The sequence below is a fragment of the Ipomoea nil genome, unplaced genomic scaffold (assembly GCF_001879475.1).
Source record: "Ipomoea nil cultivar Tokyo-kokei standard unplaced genomic scaffold, Asagao_1.1 scaffold2283, whole genome shotgun sequence".
Taxonomy (NCBI): domain Eukaryota; kingdom Viridiplantae; phylum Streptophyta; class Magnoliopsida; order Solanales; family Convolvulaceae; genus Ipomoea; species Ipomoea nil.
The window spans coordinates 711,105-729,045 of record NW_017618711.1 but is presented as its reverse complement, the minus strand read 5'-3'; the positions used below and the strand labels follow the sequence as shown (position 1 = coordinate 729,045).

The 17,941-nt window shown below is 34.0% G+C and overlaps 1 protein-coding gene across 1 annotated transcript; it reads left to right on the top strand.

Moving 5' to 3' along the window:
• The first annotated feature begins 1,825 nt into the window (after positions 1–1,825).
• Positions 1,826–3,176, top strand: LOC109151096 (LOB domain-containing protein 41-like). The gene is made up of 2 exons (XM_019299009.1): positions 1,826–2,154; positions 2,381–3,176. Exons 1-2 carry the CDS (start codon positions 1,866–1,868, stop codon positions 2,902–2,904), a joined length of 813 nt encoding a protein of 270 aa, XP_019154554.1. The 5' UTR covers positions 1,826–1,865; the 3' UTR covers positions 2,905–3,176.
• The last annotated feature ends 14,765 nt before the right edge of the window (positions 3,177–17,941 follow it).

Genomic DNA, 17,941 nt, shown 5'->3' with positions numbered 1-17,941 from the left:
TTTTCTTAAACATTCAATTTGAATTTGAAATGTCCAGAGGTTTAATTTGAAATGTGCAAAAAGGTGAACATTAAAAGACTTTATCCTCCTCTACCTTATATAAGTATGGTTGAGTAGCAGATTTTGATAAGCAGATTTTGCAAGTAGCTTGTTTTATTTAAAAAAACTTAGGCTACAATACTCCTAACATTAACAGGGCGTTTGGTTGGAGGGATTTTAAATTCCCTTCCCACTTAATTCCCACCCAATTCCAAAGGCCATTAAATTCCGCAGTTTGGTTGGAGGGAATTGTAATTCCATGGAATTGCAATTCCCTCATTTTCATGGAATTAAAATCTCATGTCCCCCCTGGGATTTTAATTCCTGGGAAAAAAAGATAGTGATGAGTCAAAATTACCCCTTCCTTTTTTAACCTAAAATTAATGTCTAACAACAATAATGGACATTTTTAACTTTATACTACTTATTCCCTTTCAATTCCCATGTATACCAAACATTGGAATTGAAATTCCCAGTAATTCTATTCCTGTCAACCAAACACTGAAATTTAAATTCCCACTTTATTCCTAGTAATTCAACTCCCATAAAATTACAATTCCTTTCCCACATAATTCTCCCTCCAACCACACGCCCTGTAAAGGGAGGTAAATGATCCGAGCAGCACGCGAAAGGGAGGTAAATATATCATTACCAAAATTAAGCAATAAAAAATGGAGGTTGACCCAGATTGTTATATTGGGAGTGCATTCACGCTCCACTTGGAGGAGCGTAAATGTACACAATCCTAGCTTAGCTTCTTGTTTCATTCCATCCACTTACATTATTATTATTATTATTATTGTCTGAATAATAATAAATATGTAATACAAATGAGAGTGAGTGGAGGTACATCCCCTAGTTCCATGTATATGGAAAGTTGGTTTTTCATTCTTTAATCCAAAAACACGCCGCCAATTTCTTCATTCTGTTTCTTATTACTATTCTCAAACCACTGCGCCACTTGATTGGAAACCATCCACCCCACCAAAACCCAATAGTTATGCTGTGCAACCGAATGTACCATGCGCATGGTGCATACGGTTCAAAACGACGTCGTTTTGATTAAAAACGCGCGTCCCACTTTAAAAAAAAAAAAAAATCAGGTTCGACTCTCAGCAATAGCATTATTGTGGATATATAGTTATGAAATTGTGGATATATAGTTATGAAATTGTGGTTATATAGTTATGAAATTGTGGTTATATAGTTATGAATTTATGGATATTTAGTTCATTCATTGTGAATATTTAATTCAATCATATATTGTGGATATTTAGTTCATTCATTGTGGATTTTTACTTCATTCATTCATTCATTGTGGATTTTTACTTCATTCATTCATTCATTGTGGATTTTTACTTCATTCATTCACTGTGGATATATAGTTATGAAATTGTGGTTATATAGTTATGAATTTATGGATATTTAGTTCATTCATTGTGGATATTTAGTTCATTCATTGTGGATTTTTACTTCATTCATTCATTCATTGTGGATTTTTACTTCATTCATTCATTCATTGTGGATTTTTACTTCATTCATTCACTGTGGATATATAGTTATGAAATTGTGGATATATAGTTATGAAATTGTGGTTATATAGTTATGAGTTCTGGATATATAAAAATGCTATTGCCGGGAATCGAACCTGATTTCTTCTTTAAGTAGGACGCGCGTTTTTTTAACCAAAACGACGCCGTTTTGCAACCGTATGCACCTTGCAAGGTGCATTCGGTTGCACAGCATAATTTGCGACCAAAACCCAACGTTTATACATACATATATATTCTCACGTTTATACATATAACATAGCCCACCATCGATGTATGATCTTCAAGCATTTAAATAACGTAGTTGTTCCATACGAATTGAAGGTGTGTCTTTCTTTCTTGATTTCTACGACAGAATTGGAAAGTGGAGTAAATATGAGGTTGAGCTGCAATGGTTGTCGAGTTCTGAGAAAAGGGTGTAGTGAAGACTGCATCATACGCCCTTGCCTTGAGTGGATAAAGAACCCCCAGTCCCAGGCTAACGCCACCGTGTTCCTCGCCAAGTTCTACGGCCGCGCTGGCCTCCTTAACCTCATCAACGCCGGCCCCCTAAACCTCCGTCCTGGTCAGTACTCTTTTGAATTGAAAATATGTGCTCTATCTGAACTAAAATTTTAATTAATTTGATGGGTTGGATGATATATTTTTTCAACTAAAAATTCAAACTCTAATTAAAACATGTGTTCCATCTCAACTAAAAGTCTATGCTGATAGTTTTATGTACATTTATGTTTATATGCGGCCATGCAATTCAAGGTGTGTGAAAGATGGTTTGTTGTTTGTGTTTTCAGCAATCTTTAGATCATTGTTGTACGAGGCATGCGGGAGAATTGTGAACCCGATATACGGGTCGGTCGGGTTGCTATGGTCCGGGAACTGGCAGCTCTGTCAGAACGCGGTTCAGGCGGTTCTGAAAGGAGACCCGGTGGTGCCCATAACATCGGCGACGACTAACAACGAGCCTCCGTTGAAGTTTTGCGATATCCGGCACGTGAACAAGGACGAGAATTGCGCGGTGTCCACGGATCTTCACCGGGTTAGGACCCGGTGCCTGTTCAAGAAGTCCAGGAATACTCGGGTCCGGGTCGGGTTCAGCGACGAGGAGGGTAACAGGTCGACGACGAGCCATGAGTCTTCGCTGAGCCACCAATCGCATATGGAGCCGAATTTGGAAGAGGCAAGCCGCGAGGTTGAGAGCTCAGCCATGGCCGCCGCCGAGTCGAGCAGGAAGGAAGGGCAAGCCGAAGCTGGCGATGGTGAAATTGAGCTGGAGCTCACCCTTGGCCGGCCTCGCGCCGTCTCAACGGAGAATTGAAGCTGTTGGCTCGGCTTAATTGCTTGGATCGATGAGGAAAGTATGTACACTGTACAGAAGACCTGGGCATTTGATTATTATGCAAAGAAAATGCTCTTTTCAAAAATTTTGTTTGACGTAGCTAAGGTAGATATAACAACATAATCATCCGCAACATAGTACGTCAAATGTTATTTTTAGTGTTAAGAGCAGCTCTTTTATTTTTCAATGCTTAATAATCAATTGTAGTTCAATTTTGTATAATTAATTTCCTCTTTTCTTTTTCGCCTTCACCTTTTTGCACTTATTTTTAATAGAAATAAAGTCTCACTAAATTTAACCTCAAAAATATAATTAGGCTTGATAGGAGATAGACCCAATGGGCTTAGGGCCTGAGAGGAAAAAAAAAGATGGGTCGAAGATTGGGTCCACAAAGACTGGCCCCAACGAAGGAAGGAAGGAAATAAGCGCCATGGGCCCTAAGCGGCCCTAGGGAAGGACGCGGCCAAGCGAGGGGCCGAGTCCAGGGAGTCGGCGTGAGCAGACGGTCGGCACAAGACGAAGGTCGGCCCAGTAGGTGACTGTTGTCATTAAAGAGTCGCCTTTAATGCTCGGTCAACCAGGCCGTTGGAAAGGCCTAATAACGGCAGCCCAACGGCCCTCAGCCTTAATAGGTCCCTTTATGTCACTTTAATGTTTATATTTAAATTAGCAAGGGAGGCTATCTATAAATAGGTCCCCTTGAAGAATGTAAGGGCAAGCTTCTTTTGGCAGAAAGTCGCCAGAAAATACAAATAAAAGTACCAAATTCATAGCAAGTTATTTCTCTTTTAGCAGTTCCATTTTAACAGTAAATCCACCAACTATGGTTACGTTGGACCTCCTTTGGTCCAAAAATCCTAAAACGGCAAATTATTGTATGGACTATGGTCCACACAATTGTGTGGACCATGAATATTAGGTACATTTTTAATATATTAAAAGTACATTATTTTTGTACTGAAGGTACATTATATAAAATGATATACCCTTAGTATATTATAAATGTACTTTCAAAAAATGTACCTTACGTACATAAATAATGTAGTCTGAGTATATAAAAAATTTACTTTTTATTTATTGTCCACACAATTGTGTAGACCATGGTCCATGCAATAATGATTGCCCTAAAACCAACAAGGTCAAAACAAGAAGTAACAATTAGCATGTTTTTATTATTGACTTATGTATGATTTTATAAATTTGTAATTAACATATTATGTGTTTGAAGTTAACAGATTATATATATGTAGTGTCAATGTGTTTTGATTGCGAAAAAAAAGGGAGAAAAGGAAAAAGAAAAGGCCATGCTAATTTAGGCAAAAGAAATCATTTTGGACCAATTCAAGGTTCACAATGCGCACGGTGAACTTTGGTTCACTATATAATAAATATATAATGATTGATTTGCCTAAGATATTTAGATTTTCTTCAATCGTTATGCTCTGGACCCGTGTCCCAGCATGCGTATTGAACACGGGTAATAGTGCCGTTAGGCATTTTAGATTCGTTATAGGAGTATATGTTCATAATTTTATTATCATATGTTCATAATTGTAAGTTCATAATGTCAGAGCTCTATGTTCATAATTCAATAACTGTACATTCATACTTCCATAATTGTACATTCATAATTCAATAACTGTAACTTCATAATTTTCGAAGCTCTATGTTCACAATTTTAGAGCTCTATGTTCATAATTTTATCACTATATGTTCATATTGTAAGTTCATAATGTCAGAGCTCTGTGTTCATAATTCCATAACTGTATATTCATAATTGCATAACTGTACATTCATGATTCCGTAACTGTACATTCATAATTCAATAACTGTAAAATCATAATTTTCGAAGCTCCATGTTCACAATTTTAGAGCTCTATGTTCATAATTTTATCACTATATGTTCATAATTGTAAGTTAATAATGTCAGAATTTTGTATTTATAATTTTATAACTTACATTCATAATGTCATAACTGTACATTCATAATGCCATAACTGTACATTCATAATCCCATAACTGTATATTCATAATGGCACAAATGAATAACGTCGTTAACGCTGTTAATGACGAGACAAAATCAATTTTTTTTTTTAACTGGAATGACGCGTTTTTCTTAAAAACGACGTCGTTTTGGACACATGTCCACAATGCATTGTGGACACGGATCCAGGGCATAATTTTCCGATATTCTTTACTTGGACTCATGTTATTTGGGCTTTCTAATTACACCAAATTGACCATGGGCTTGTTGATAGACTTGGGCTTCAATGAGAGAGTTGTTATTTTCTACACTTAGATTCCAGTCATCGGCAAATTATGCCCGGGAAATGTGTTCACCGAGAATGGTGAACACAAGGCCAAACGACGTCGTTTTTAGGCAAAAAAAAAAAAAAAAAAATCATGGATGTGGTGTTAACGGCGCGCGTTGATCAAATTATGAATTTTCTGTTATGAGATTATGAATTTTCAGAAAATTCATAATCTCATAACAGAAAATTCATAATCTCATAACAGAAAATTCATAATCTCATAACAGAAAATTCATAATCTCATAACAGAAAATTCATAATCTCATAACAGAAAATTCATAATCTTATAACAGAAAATTCATAATCTCATGGTTCCAAAGTGAATGTGTAGGCATGGTTCCAAAGTGAATGTGCAGGAATGGATTCATAATTTATGAATATCCGTGATTTCGGACGGGAATGTGTAGGCATGGTTCCAAAGTGAATGTGCAGGCATGAATTCATAATTTATGAATGTCCAAAATCATTGTTCACCTCAAATTAAAGTGAAACCGCAAAATGTGAAAATGAAGAAGAAAAGTCACGCAATTAATTAAGGAAAAAAAAAAAGAAAAGATAACAGTGTACTAACACCGTTGGAACCGTGTTCACCATGAATGGTGAACACGGTTCCATGGCATAACGCTCCCCAGTCATCATGGGAGGAAATCAATCGTTATACCCTGCACCATGGCGCGCGTAGCACTGTACGCTCTGTGCCTCCCAAAACAACGTCGTTTTGGTAAGTTATGTAGGGAATTGACGTGATTATGTGTATTTGTTTATACAATTATGTACATTTTTTTTTATACAATTATGTACATTTTTTTATACAATCATGTACATCTTTTTTATACAATTATATACATTCGAAATGTGTATTATGTTAATAGATGATGTTTATTATGTTAAAAGTTTATGTATATTATGTATTATGTTATATTATATGTGTTATCTTTTAAAAAAAAAGTATGTGTATTTTGTTATACAATTATGTACATTCATGTATACAATTATGTGTATTCTAGTATAAAATTATGTATATTTTTGAACATGAGATTTTTTTTTTTAAAAAAATTAACCCGCCAACACAGGGTAGCGAAATTTCAAAAAAAAAAAAAAAAAAAAAATCTGAAACGATATCGTTTTGCATCAGGGCGCACAATGCAATGCGCGCCCTGATGCGGGATATAAATTGCCGGAGGAAATGATATCGTGGAGCCACATTGTGCAGCCCATTACGAACTACTAAGAGTCCAGAATACAAGTGATTGTTGAGGAGCACCTTTTGCAATTCTTATACCATAGATCAGGTTTCACAGTGAAGTGTAGACTATAGTGCATATAGATGTGTTTTATGTTATGAGTTTTTGTCTTTTGTATTATAAAAAATTCTATACTTCATACAAATTAATAATTTTATCTTATATTATGAATTTTTGTGTCTTGTGTTGTGAAATTCTGTGCTTATAAACACAAATTATGTACCTAAATCATATTTGAAAATAAGTAAATATATACCATATGTATGTGTCTTGTATTGTGATTTTTTTTTAGGTGTGTTATCAAATTCTGTACCTTACAAATATGAATTATGTACCTCGTCGTTTCAATCCGGAGTCCATAATACTATATGGACCTTGGTCCATGATATAAATTGCCCAAGGCAACTGTTATACCATGGACCAGGGTGCACATTTTATTGTGGACTCTGTTCCAAAAATTATTTGTTTGTAGTTAATATATTATGTGCCTTCAATTATGTGTTTATAAATAAATTGAAGGCAGATAATTTGTTAACTACATTTACATAATATATTAAATGCATATTATGTACCGGCGGTTAACATATATACTATGTTATGTGCCTAAATTTATTTATATGCACATAATCTGTTAACTGCAAGCACATAATATGTTAATTATAGACACATAATCTAAATGTTATTTTGGATCAAAGTCCATAATGCAAGATTAACCATGATCAATGGTATAATTTGCCGTCATTTACATGGTTCATCGAACAGATCGTTGCATTGTAAAAAAAAAAAAAAAAAAAAAATTGTTTGAAAGGTTAATATTTGCATGTGTTTGATTTTGATACCCAAATTAAAAGATGTGTTTTGTCTCAATTAAAAGATTATATTCATAGATTAATTACACTCTATATTTATATATTATATACTCAACATTGAAGATCATTGTACAGATGAAGCATTTATATAATCTTGTTTCTATTCAACATATGTTCTAAAAATATAATTATTCTGAAATACAAAGCCTCTGGTGTTGCTTTAAAGTTCTTTGTTTTTCGTCTATTACTTATGATTCTTGTTAGGATCAAGATGCTAATTAAAAATTATTATTTTTGACATAATGATAAACACTTGATCCTAACAAATAAGTCACGAGTTTAAATTTTAGCAAAAATAAAAATTATGCAGTTCTAACAATTCTCTTATTTTGTAATTAATAGGCATATCTTCCGATGTTTTAGCAACATATTACATTGTTGAGAGTAAAGTGATCATCATCCACAAATTTTCAACAATATAATGTTCAATCACAGCAACCTAGGAACCCATCCATCAAAATATAATGTTTCCTGTGTAATGATGTAAAATATCTTCCAAATATTCCATGTTGGTGCATAAAGGATGAAACTTCACGATCCTTGGTCGGTCTATCTGAATATGTTGCTCATATTCACTTTTTTTTTTTTTGCACAAACCAGCAGAACCTCAGAAAGCTAAGTAAGGTTCCTATCAAAGTTGTATAGTGGTCATCAAGGATATGGATGTGGCTACTCAACAATTGCTCATCAAACTCCGTACCAAAGCACAAATTGACAAGGCAGATAACAGTATTAATACAGTGCTATATATATGTGTACTACTTGGCTTGTTCATTTTAGCATTCTCTTTACCATAACATGTCTTTCCTTGTGCGATTATTATGTTGGAAACTTTCACAAAAATTCGAAAATAATAATTCCCCAAAAAAATAATAATTGGGGAAATGATACTTTTCCCACTTGAATTATTTCACTTTTAGAATTTTGGTTACTGTAAGTTAATTTAAACAAGTTTAAGTGTTTAATCACTTAATTGTTCATAATATTACATTTTTAGTTTCTAATGTTATATAATTGCCAAACTCCAATAATATATGAGGCTATTTTTATCATTTATAATCACTATTCACGATTAGAAATGACGTTTACATGAAGAAAATTAAATAAACCTTTAACTATGGATATTGATTCTAAATGATAAAAATAACCTCATAAAAAATAGTTTGTTAACTGAATTTGATAATTATATAACACTAGCTTAGGGGCTGAAAGTACAATATAATACACAATTAAGGGACTAAATTTGTTTAAATCAATTAATAGAGACTAAATTTTCAAAAGTAAAACAATTCAGGGACAAAAAGTGTTGCTTTCCCAAAATAATAATTCCAATTCCAATGCCGACGGGAATTCAAGGCATTTGATGTTAACACTATCCTTAAGATTGATTCAATGGGTGTAATTTTTTGGGTTCATTTCGGGATTTGATTTGGACCCTATCCCTTACTTGCAAGAGAGAGCTTCTATACTATAGAATTCAAATTTTTTTGACAAGTTGAAGGTTCATACAAATTCGTAAGGTACGGGTGTTGGATCGTACAGAGATCCTGCTTTGGTCTGCTTGTTGATTTAAGTGGTTAAGCTCATATTACGTGACATGTGGAACACATGCATACATGAAGGTCGGAGGTCTGACTAATCATATCCCTCCATGTGCACAGAGATTCCTGGCTTTATTGGACCCACCGCTATTGAGTTTGGCTGATGGAGCAACGATTTAGAGCTTTGTGTATCGCAGGTCGAATGGTCGGTTCGACCATACGATTGAGGTGTAATAAAGGAAACTAGACTCTACTGACAAGTAGAACTATGTTCGGTTCGACGATCCAGGTCGAGTCAGCGAGCCAGGAGGCCGGTCATGCTCGGATATGGACCCTTTCGGTAGGCATCTTTGATACCGACCAAGTATACGATGTGATGTAGTCAGGAATAATCACCATCAATACTAGTGCAAACCCACATTCCTTTGCAATGTGGGGCAAAGGTTACTCAAAAAGCCTTTCCAGCTCCATTTTTCCCAACTCAAATGGCTAAGCTTTGAGAATCAATTTCTCATTTATCCATTATCCATTTTAAACATATAATATATCAAATTCATCCTCTCGCTTAGGAGAACCTGAACCCACTTTGGCCCGACCCAAATTGAAAGGTGACCCCATTAAAAATTATACAACAAAATGACAACTTTTAATGCCACAACTATGCTAATTCTTCCAACAATTCCCACATAAATAAAAACTGATTTTTTTGGAACTAATTCAAAAGTTTTCAACCAGGGGAAAGATCGACTAGTTTCTAAGTATGATTCTGTAGAATAGAATCTACTTCAGATTTTATAGTCTCTTTCTACATTGATCCTTCAATAAAGTCATAGTTATTACGTTAGTCCGAGACTCATTTTCTAATGTTAGAAATCCAATCTATTATCTAACATAACAAATATGTTAGAAAACATGGACCAACAGAATTTCAATCATAACTCGTTTGCTACACTAGGCTCGAGCTCAGGTTTGTTTTCAGACCCCTATTCTCATTATCTGTAGCTTCGTTGAATGTCCATTTTGATGTACTAGGACCTACACGAAATACATCTTTAAAAAAAAAGATGCATTTCTTGATTCAATAATCGTGTTTTTATGTATGTCCGGATTATGAGACTTATACACTAAGAACCGATTAGCAATACTATTATGTGTATAGTCAATAAAAATATAATCACCATTTTAGGGTATACTTTTATTTTCTTTAGTGTTGGCACACTGCTACTTTTGCAAGACGAGTTTTTTGCACTTTTGGTCCCACGACTATGGTTGCACTAGCAGAATTGATTCACGACTTTTGAACCTTGCAATTTTAGTCCACGACTATTGATTGTTTTGCAAAAATGGTCCTTCTGGCCACTTTTCCGTCAAAATTCCACCGGGAAAAAAATTCTTCATTTTTAACACGGCTAAAATTGACATTTTACTTATCTAAAAAAAAATTGACATTTGACTACATACTAACAATAGTACTGACCATGCAAGTTGTGAGCCACGGCCGCTCCGCAGCTTACTGAGAATTTTAACCCGGTTAAAAATGAAGAATTTTTCCTCCGGTGAAATTTTGACGGAAAAGTGGCCGGAAGGACCATTTTTGCAAAAAAAAAACAATAGTCGTTGACTAAAATTGCAAGGTTCGAAAGTCATGGATCAATTCTACTAGTGCCACTATAGTCGTGGGACCAAAAGTGCAAAAAACTCTTTGCAAGACACTATCACACTTTCAAGTATTGATCGGAAGGTTTCCTACTTTTCCACAACTTGTAAGATGTCGTCTTATCGAGTTTTTTGTGGGGTACGTAAAAAGTAATTACTTGACAAAATAGCCCCACTCCATATTTCAGAGGGTAGACATGAACTTAATTACCAACATCGCATTTACCATCTATTAATGTGCACTTTTTACATTCAACAACACCGTTAAATTGAGGTGAATACGGTGAGAATACACTTGTGTACGATATCGTGTTGGGATAACTCGGGTTTGATTCCCACAAGTAACAATTCCTTTTGGGCCAGCTCGTACCTCCCGGAGCGAGAGAAAGACCCGGACCACCTCGTGATTTACACCCAAAAAAAATGTCAATTATGCTAATATTTCCAACATATTGTTCCCGCAGGTGTAATTTAATCACATTCTGCAGTCTTCTGTTTAGACATCTGATGGGTCTTTTGGGTGCAGCACTGCATTTTCAAATCTTATTCACATGTCAAACTGCAGGCAACACTCAACAGTCCACGCATGCAATGCATCCACTTGTATGAATTGCCCATGAGTCATGACTCATTTTCTAGCTTAGCTTTTCCTGTTTTTACATGTTGATTTAATTTGGTGTTAGTGTTTGGTCCTGTTGGTTAGAGATTCAGTTACTTCTGGTCTTATGATTTGCAGTTGAGTGTCTTCCACCATTCAAACCATATATTTTGGTACCAAGACCATTATCCTCAAGCCATAACTTTTCTCAGATTTGATGGATGGATGCCAATGGATAATGTCTGTCTGGGCATCCATTTTTTTGCCCCTTGTTTTTTTGCCAAAGTGACACTTTCTCTTTCTTGCGCTTCAATGATTATTGAACTTTAATTAATAAGTGATTTATGTTGTCGGTTAGAAGTAGTACAGTACAGTGGCTGAGGATCGGAGTTGAAGTCTGGGTGTCACACTTCTTCTTTTGTTATGAATATATGCACCACTAATGATCAATTAATCCTTCATGTTGTACAGATATATACCACTTGTAATTAAGTCCAGGTTTACAGTCAATCAAATGCCTCTTCAACAATAATTGCCGCATTATTACATTATGAGTTAATGAACGATTTGGTCCCTCAATTATTAGCGAATTGTCAATGTAGTCCCTCAATTGCTTATTCATCGATTTGGTCCCCGAAAACAATTATTTTTAGGGTTCTGAGTTGAGACAAATAATGGCTAACGGTCTACTGTTAAGAGGCAATACAACAATACAACAAAAACATTAACTGTGGCTGAAAATCAACATGGCTACGCTTCCACTCTTATACAAGGTCAGATTTTTCATATACCATTGTTCAGTATAGGTAAATTATTCTATATCTAACAGGGTTTCCTTGCACTAGAAATTGTTAAGCAGTAAGGCTTACAAAAGCAGATAAGGATGTCAAGTAGAAAAGATTATATCTATAAAACATTTTAAAATAATTTTTTTTTTTTTATTTTAAACTCTCTATTATTTATAATTTAAAAATTAATTATAAACTCTAAAACATACCTTTAGCTTTTTCACGAGTGGGATTGACACTCATAGTGGCAATGATTAGACTATCCTATGTGTAGTCAAAGATCTTAATTAATCATCCCTCCCTCCCAACCGCGTAAAAGCATTGTGAAGTTATGGGTAGCCGCATCATCATTATCTTCAGATTACTTTAAAACACCAACGCTAATACTATATTAATTACTAAATCTTTTCTAGTACTAATCACAATAATCATTTTTTTCAATATATTAATCTGCCTGCTAAAGTATAAAGCTAACCTATCTTCTAAAATATTGCAACTTACTCTTGATTATTCCTATAATTGATCGAAAATGACTTTTTGTAACCAATCCAGTCATGCAACATTTATAATATAAGATAATAATTTTGTAACCAATGCACATCATTTATCTCTAACTCTTACTACTCCTTGCTTTAAATTAAGGCTGTGTTTGGAAACTCGGAAAATGACTTCTGGAAGTCATTTTCCGGATTTTTGGTGTTTGGCTACACCTGGAAAATCCAGTCAACGGAATCCATTTTCCGTTGACTGGGGAAAATGAGGCCAATTTGGCGGAAAACGACTTCCGCCAAATTTGGGCGGAAGTCGTTTTCCGCCTCTTCTCTTTCATTTTTTTTTTTTTTTTTAAATTCTATGGTTTCCGGCGGAACCCAGTTCCGCCGGAAGCCATAAATTTTTTTTTTTTTTAAGATTTAAAATAAATTTTTAATTTAGAATAAAATAATTAAAATATTTAATTATACCATTCTACTCTCATTTTCCAGAAAATGAACCAAACACACCAAAACAGTTTTCCAAATGCAACCAAACACTGGAAAAGGAAAATGTTTTCCGGAAAATGACTCATTTTCCAGAAACCATTTTCCAGAAGTCATTTTCCTGCTTTCCAAACGGACCCTAAAACTATTAATTTTCCAGATTAACGACTATGATTTGCTCCTAATCTCTCCTACGGCCAAGTTCCTATTTTAGCCACTGGGCGCTTTGACCAAGTACCGACAGGGATGGCTGAAAATGGGGATCAATGACTAGAATGTGCGGTCAACAAGCCCAAATTCTCAATATATGTCGTATTTTTTTTTTTTTTTGACAACAATATGTAAAACTCCTTTGGGAGTTGCGTTTTTGGTGTATATTTTTTTTTTCGTGTATTTCTGTAAAACGCAAGAGGTAGTTGCGTTTACGTATTCGTATACGTAAAACGCATTACGCTCTTGCGTTTTCCAACGCATACGGTATCCCCCAAAACGCAACTTACTTTTGCATTTTACGTATTATACGTAAAACGCAAAACTAAGTTGCGTTTTTGACTTTTTTTTTGTACCGGCCGTCTCCGGCGAATTTGAAGGACGGCGAGAACCACAAAACGCAAGTCGCATTAATTGTGCAAGGACTTTTTTCGCAATCACCACGCTGAACCAACTGTGCAACACCACATTCTATTAATATTTGTCTTTTTAAGTATACTTAAATAGCCGATGAACAGTACACAAAATGAACTACCAGCGCCGGAACCGCCTATAAAACGCAAGTGGTTTTAGCGTTTTAACGTTTTATCAAATAACACAATTCGGTCTTGCGTTTTTGTAAATTTCTCCGGCGAAATACGCCGATAAACACAACGCATTTTGGTCTTGCGTTTTACGTATTTTCAAGTATAATACGTAAAACGCATCTCCCAATTGCGTTTTAACGTATTCAATACGTAAGATGAAAACGCATCTGGGAGATGCGTTTTCCGTATACAATACGAAAAACGCAACTACCAGTTGCGTTTTAAGTATTTAACGGGAAAAAAAAAATACGGATTAAATACCTTCAAAAACGCAACTGGTAATAGAGTTTTGCATATTTTTGTCAAAAAAAAAAAAAAAGGCAGCACACATTTTGACAATTTCTCACCCCATTCTACACATTCTAGTCATTGATCCCTGAAAATGGTGATGGAGGACCAAAAATTAGGAGAGGTAATCTGACCCCAAAAAAGAGAGGGAAAATTACAATATTAACTCTGCTATTAACAGTTAACAAACCAACGATTAAATTGTGCAAAATCATCAAAGTTCAGGACTAAATTAAACACAAAAAGTCACTTAGGACTAAATTAAGTAAAATCACTATAGTCGAGTACTATATTGAGTATTAAGTCATATATATCAATAGAGCATATCCCACAACCCCTTATTGTATTTCTCCTACAAATTTTCCATCTTGAGGTGTCATTATGTGATTGGTAATTAAATTTTTATTAGTTGACAGTGGGTTATCAAATTCATTGACACCTAATAAATGAAAGCCACATCATGAGAAAAAGTTTGAAGGTAAAAGCCAGGAGGAGAAATGAACATTTTTCAAGAAATACCATGGTCTTAACCCTAGTATATTGTGCATCTCAATATCTTGTACAATGCAATTTAAGTATATGAATTGTACATTATGAATTGTACATTAGTTGCATTGCGTGTCTTGGAAATTTTAGTAAAAAAAATACCTCGTAGTTAGTATTTTAAGTAGTTATTTTATGGTACAAATATCACTTAATTTACTTTTAATTTGATTCGGGTCAAAATGGATTCTGAGCCTCCTAAGTGAGACAAAGAAATTGATATATTGTATGTTCAAAATGGATAATGAATGCATGATAAATTGATTCTCAAATATACCTATTTGAGTTAGAAAAATGGTAATGGGAAGACTTGGAAGAAGTTTTTGTCCCACATTAAAAAAGGGAAGTGAATTTGCACTAGTATAAATACAATTCCCTTTTTAAAGGATATAAAATTGTATAGCATGAAGACTTCTTCTTGTGCATAAGGGCTCATTTTATGGGGGTTATGATTTGATTTTTAAATCAGATTTAAATGTCATATTCTGGAAAATTATGTTTAATTTTCTACTTCGGGTAATATAGCTTGAGTCCTCCTAGCACCCTTGGGAGGTAGCGAATTGATTTTAAGAAAAGTGTGTCTTGCACATAATTTATTTTATTTTATTAGACTTATTCTACAACAATCTTAAAATCGACAAATTGAATAAGTTAATATGGATTCCACTAACGTCAATGTTGATAGTGGAAACATGAATGTTGGTTGTGGTGCACATTCGAGTACCGATATGCTGGTAAATGGTAGCAACGTTGAAAATGATATTTCCATTAGCATTGCAAATTCACAAAAAAAAAAAAAATGGTGTTTCGATGAACGTTGGTTCACGAACCGCTACACTAGTGAATGTTGGCATGCAATAGGTGCCTATTATAATATCATCGGCTGAAAGGCACATGAGATCCATTGGTGATGCATTCACTATGTTGTCAGATGATAATAGTAGCGTCATCAACTACTTGATGAAAATCGTTATCATGGAAAGACAAGCGAATGTTTAGTTTTGAAAATGATTATGAGAAGACAATGAGCGATCACAAGTAGCAAAATTCAATCTTATTGAAAAGTTTGAGGATAATTTAACAATGGTTAAAACAAATGATTGGTTAGATGAATGAAGTCCAAACCTACTTTTTATAATAGGTGTACTCAATGTGCAAAATGGTACCACCCTTCAAGGAGTGGATGATTCAATAATAGAACAAGGCCCTCGGGACAAACCCGTATGGCAATGGACTACTACAAGCTATGTAGGAATAATAAAAATTAGTTTCCATATGTATTTCCTTTTTATTTAATTTGTTAAATAAAAGTTATAGTATTATTGTAAATTGTTCTATCTAGAATAAAATAGAATTGTTCCATTGTGATGATTGAATCTTGTTATATATTAAAATTATTAATATTATGTGTTAAAATTTATAAATTGTGTTTATACATTAATGTTATAGGTCATTCTGAGCATCTATGAATCAATGGGGACAAAGAGCAAAAAATGATGTTCAATGGAAGAATGTTAAGGTAAAATAATATGGTTTATTATTAATTTGTAGTTAATTAATTGTTAACTAAATAGATTACTAATAAAATTTATTTTACCTTCCTTATTTGTAAGTATTTTATGATCAGGAACAGAGCCAAAGGGGGGCAGGGGGGTCAGCTGTCCCCCCTCACCCCATTCCCACCCCATATATAATCTTTGTATGTATATATGTATATATAGTATATGTTTTAGTGTTAGTATAAAAAAAACTAGTAAATGTCAACAAGGAGTTAAATTAGTTGGTAAGTCATGTGTTCTAAATAAACTTTACTTTTTGAACTTAATCAGGAAAAGTCTTGGGTTCAAATCCATGCATTAACATAGTTTTACATATTTTTGAGTCATTCTCTTATGACTTCAACACAGTCACATGTGTTTTATTTTTCGCACATATCCAACAATATTTACAACTATATTTCTTAAGTAATGGTTATAAAAAAAAAATTAGGTAATTTATTTATTTATTTTTTAAATTATCTCTTTTGTTTTAATGTTTCGCGTTTACTGGAAAAATTTCTGAATCTGTCCTACTTCTTCGCCCCCTCAATTCAATTTCTGACTCCGTCCCTGTTTATGATACTATGCCACTCCGATCCATTAAAGAAATTGACAAAATACGTGAAATATGGGCTAAGTATATATTTTAATAAAGAGTGCGTATAATTTCATAGATTTGTGTGCACATTATGTTAAAGTACTTGGATGTTGATGGTTGGATTATTTTACGGATTGTGTTGTAGTTTGGATTATATTATATTGTAGATTGTATGTCTCGTAGTTTGGCTTATATTGTGGATTGTATGTATTGGCTTATATTGTGGATTGTATGTATTGTAATTTAGATTTTATTGTGGATTGTATTTACTGTTTATGGATTATATATATATATATATATATATATATATATATATATATATATATATATATATATATATATATATATATATATATATATATAGAAAGATGTTCAGGTGCATTTAAGTGTTTCCCGTGCGGTTGTGCGGTTGATTAATGTGCGTGAGATTTGTACTTAAGGTGCGTGAGTATTGTGCTTAATATGCGTGAGTGTGTACTGAGTTTTGTGCTTAACGTGCGTGTGGTTGTGCTTAATGTGAGTAGTTGTTGAAACTTATAAGGTGTGTGTGTTTTGTGATTAACATGCGTGAGTTTTGTACTTAAGGTGCGTGAGACTTGTGCTTAACATGCATGAGTTTTGTACTTAATGTGTGTGGGGTTGTGTTCTGTAGGTATTTTCTCTGTGTGCTTAATGTGCGTGTGTTGGGTACTTAAAGTGCGTTAGTTTAATGCTTAATGTGCTTCCAACCGCACGGGAAGCCTTAAATGCACCTGATTCCTTATATATATATATATATATATATATATATATATATATATAGAGAGAGAGAGAGAGAGAGAGAGAGAGAGAGAGAGAGAGAGAGAGAGAGAGAGAGAGGATTGTGTTGGTGGATTGTGTTGATTGTTGTATTGTTAATATCATTGCAACTATAAGCACCTATTCTTCAAAAGAACAGACGCCTATAGTAATTTTTATTTTATTTTATTTTATTAACAATACGCGTATGTTCCTATGTATAAAATTTTAAGAATTACTATAGGCATCTGTTTCCACGATTGAACATATGCCTATAGTCACCTTTAGACGTCTACAAACAGAGACGCCTAAAGTCTCAACTTTTATGATCTTGTTTATTAACGTTCATTGTACAACATGTCTTTTCCTTTTTACAATAGACGCGTATGGTCATTTTAACCAATGCTAGCTCTCAAAGTCTTACATTCCTCAAACTTGTGCTACTTGGTGCAAGTTGTATTGCAACTCAACTTAACTTTTACTGCTAATT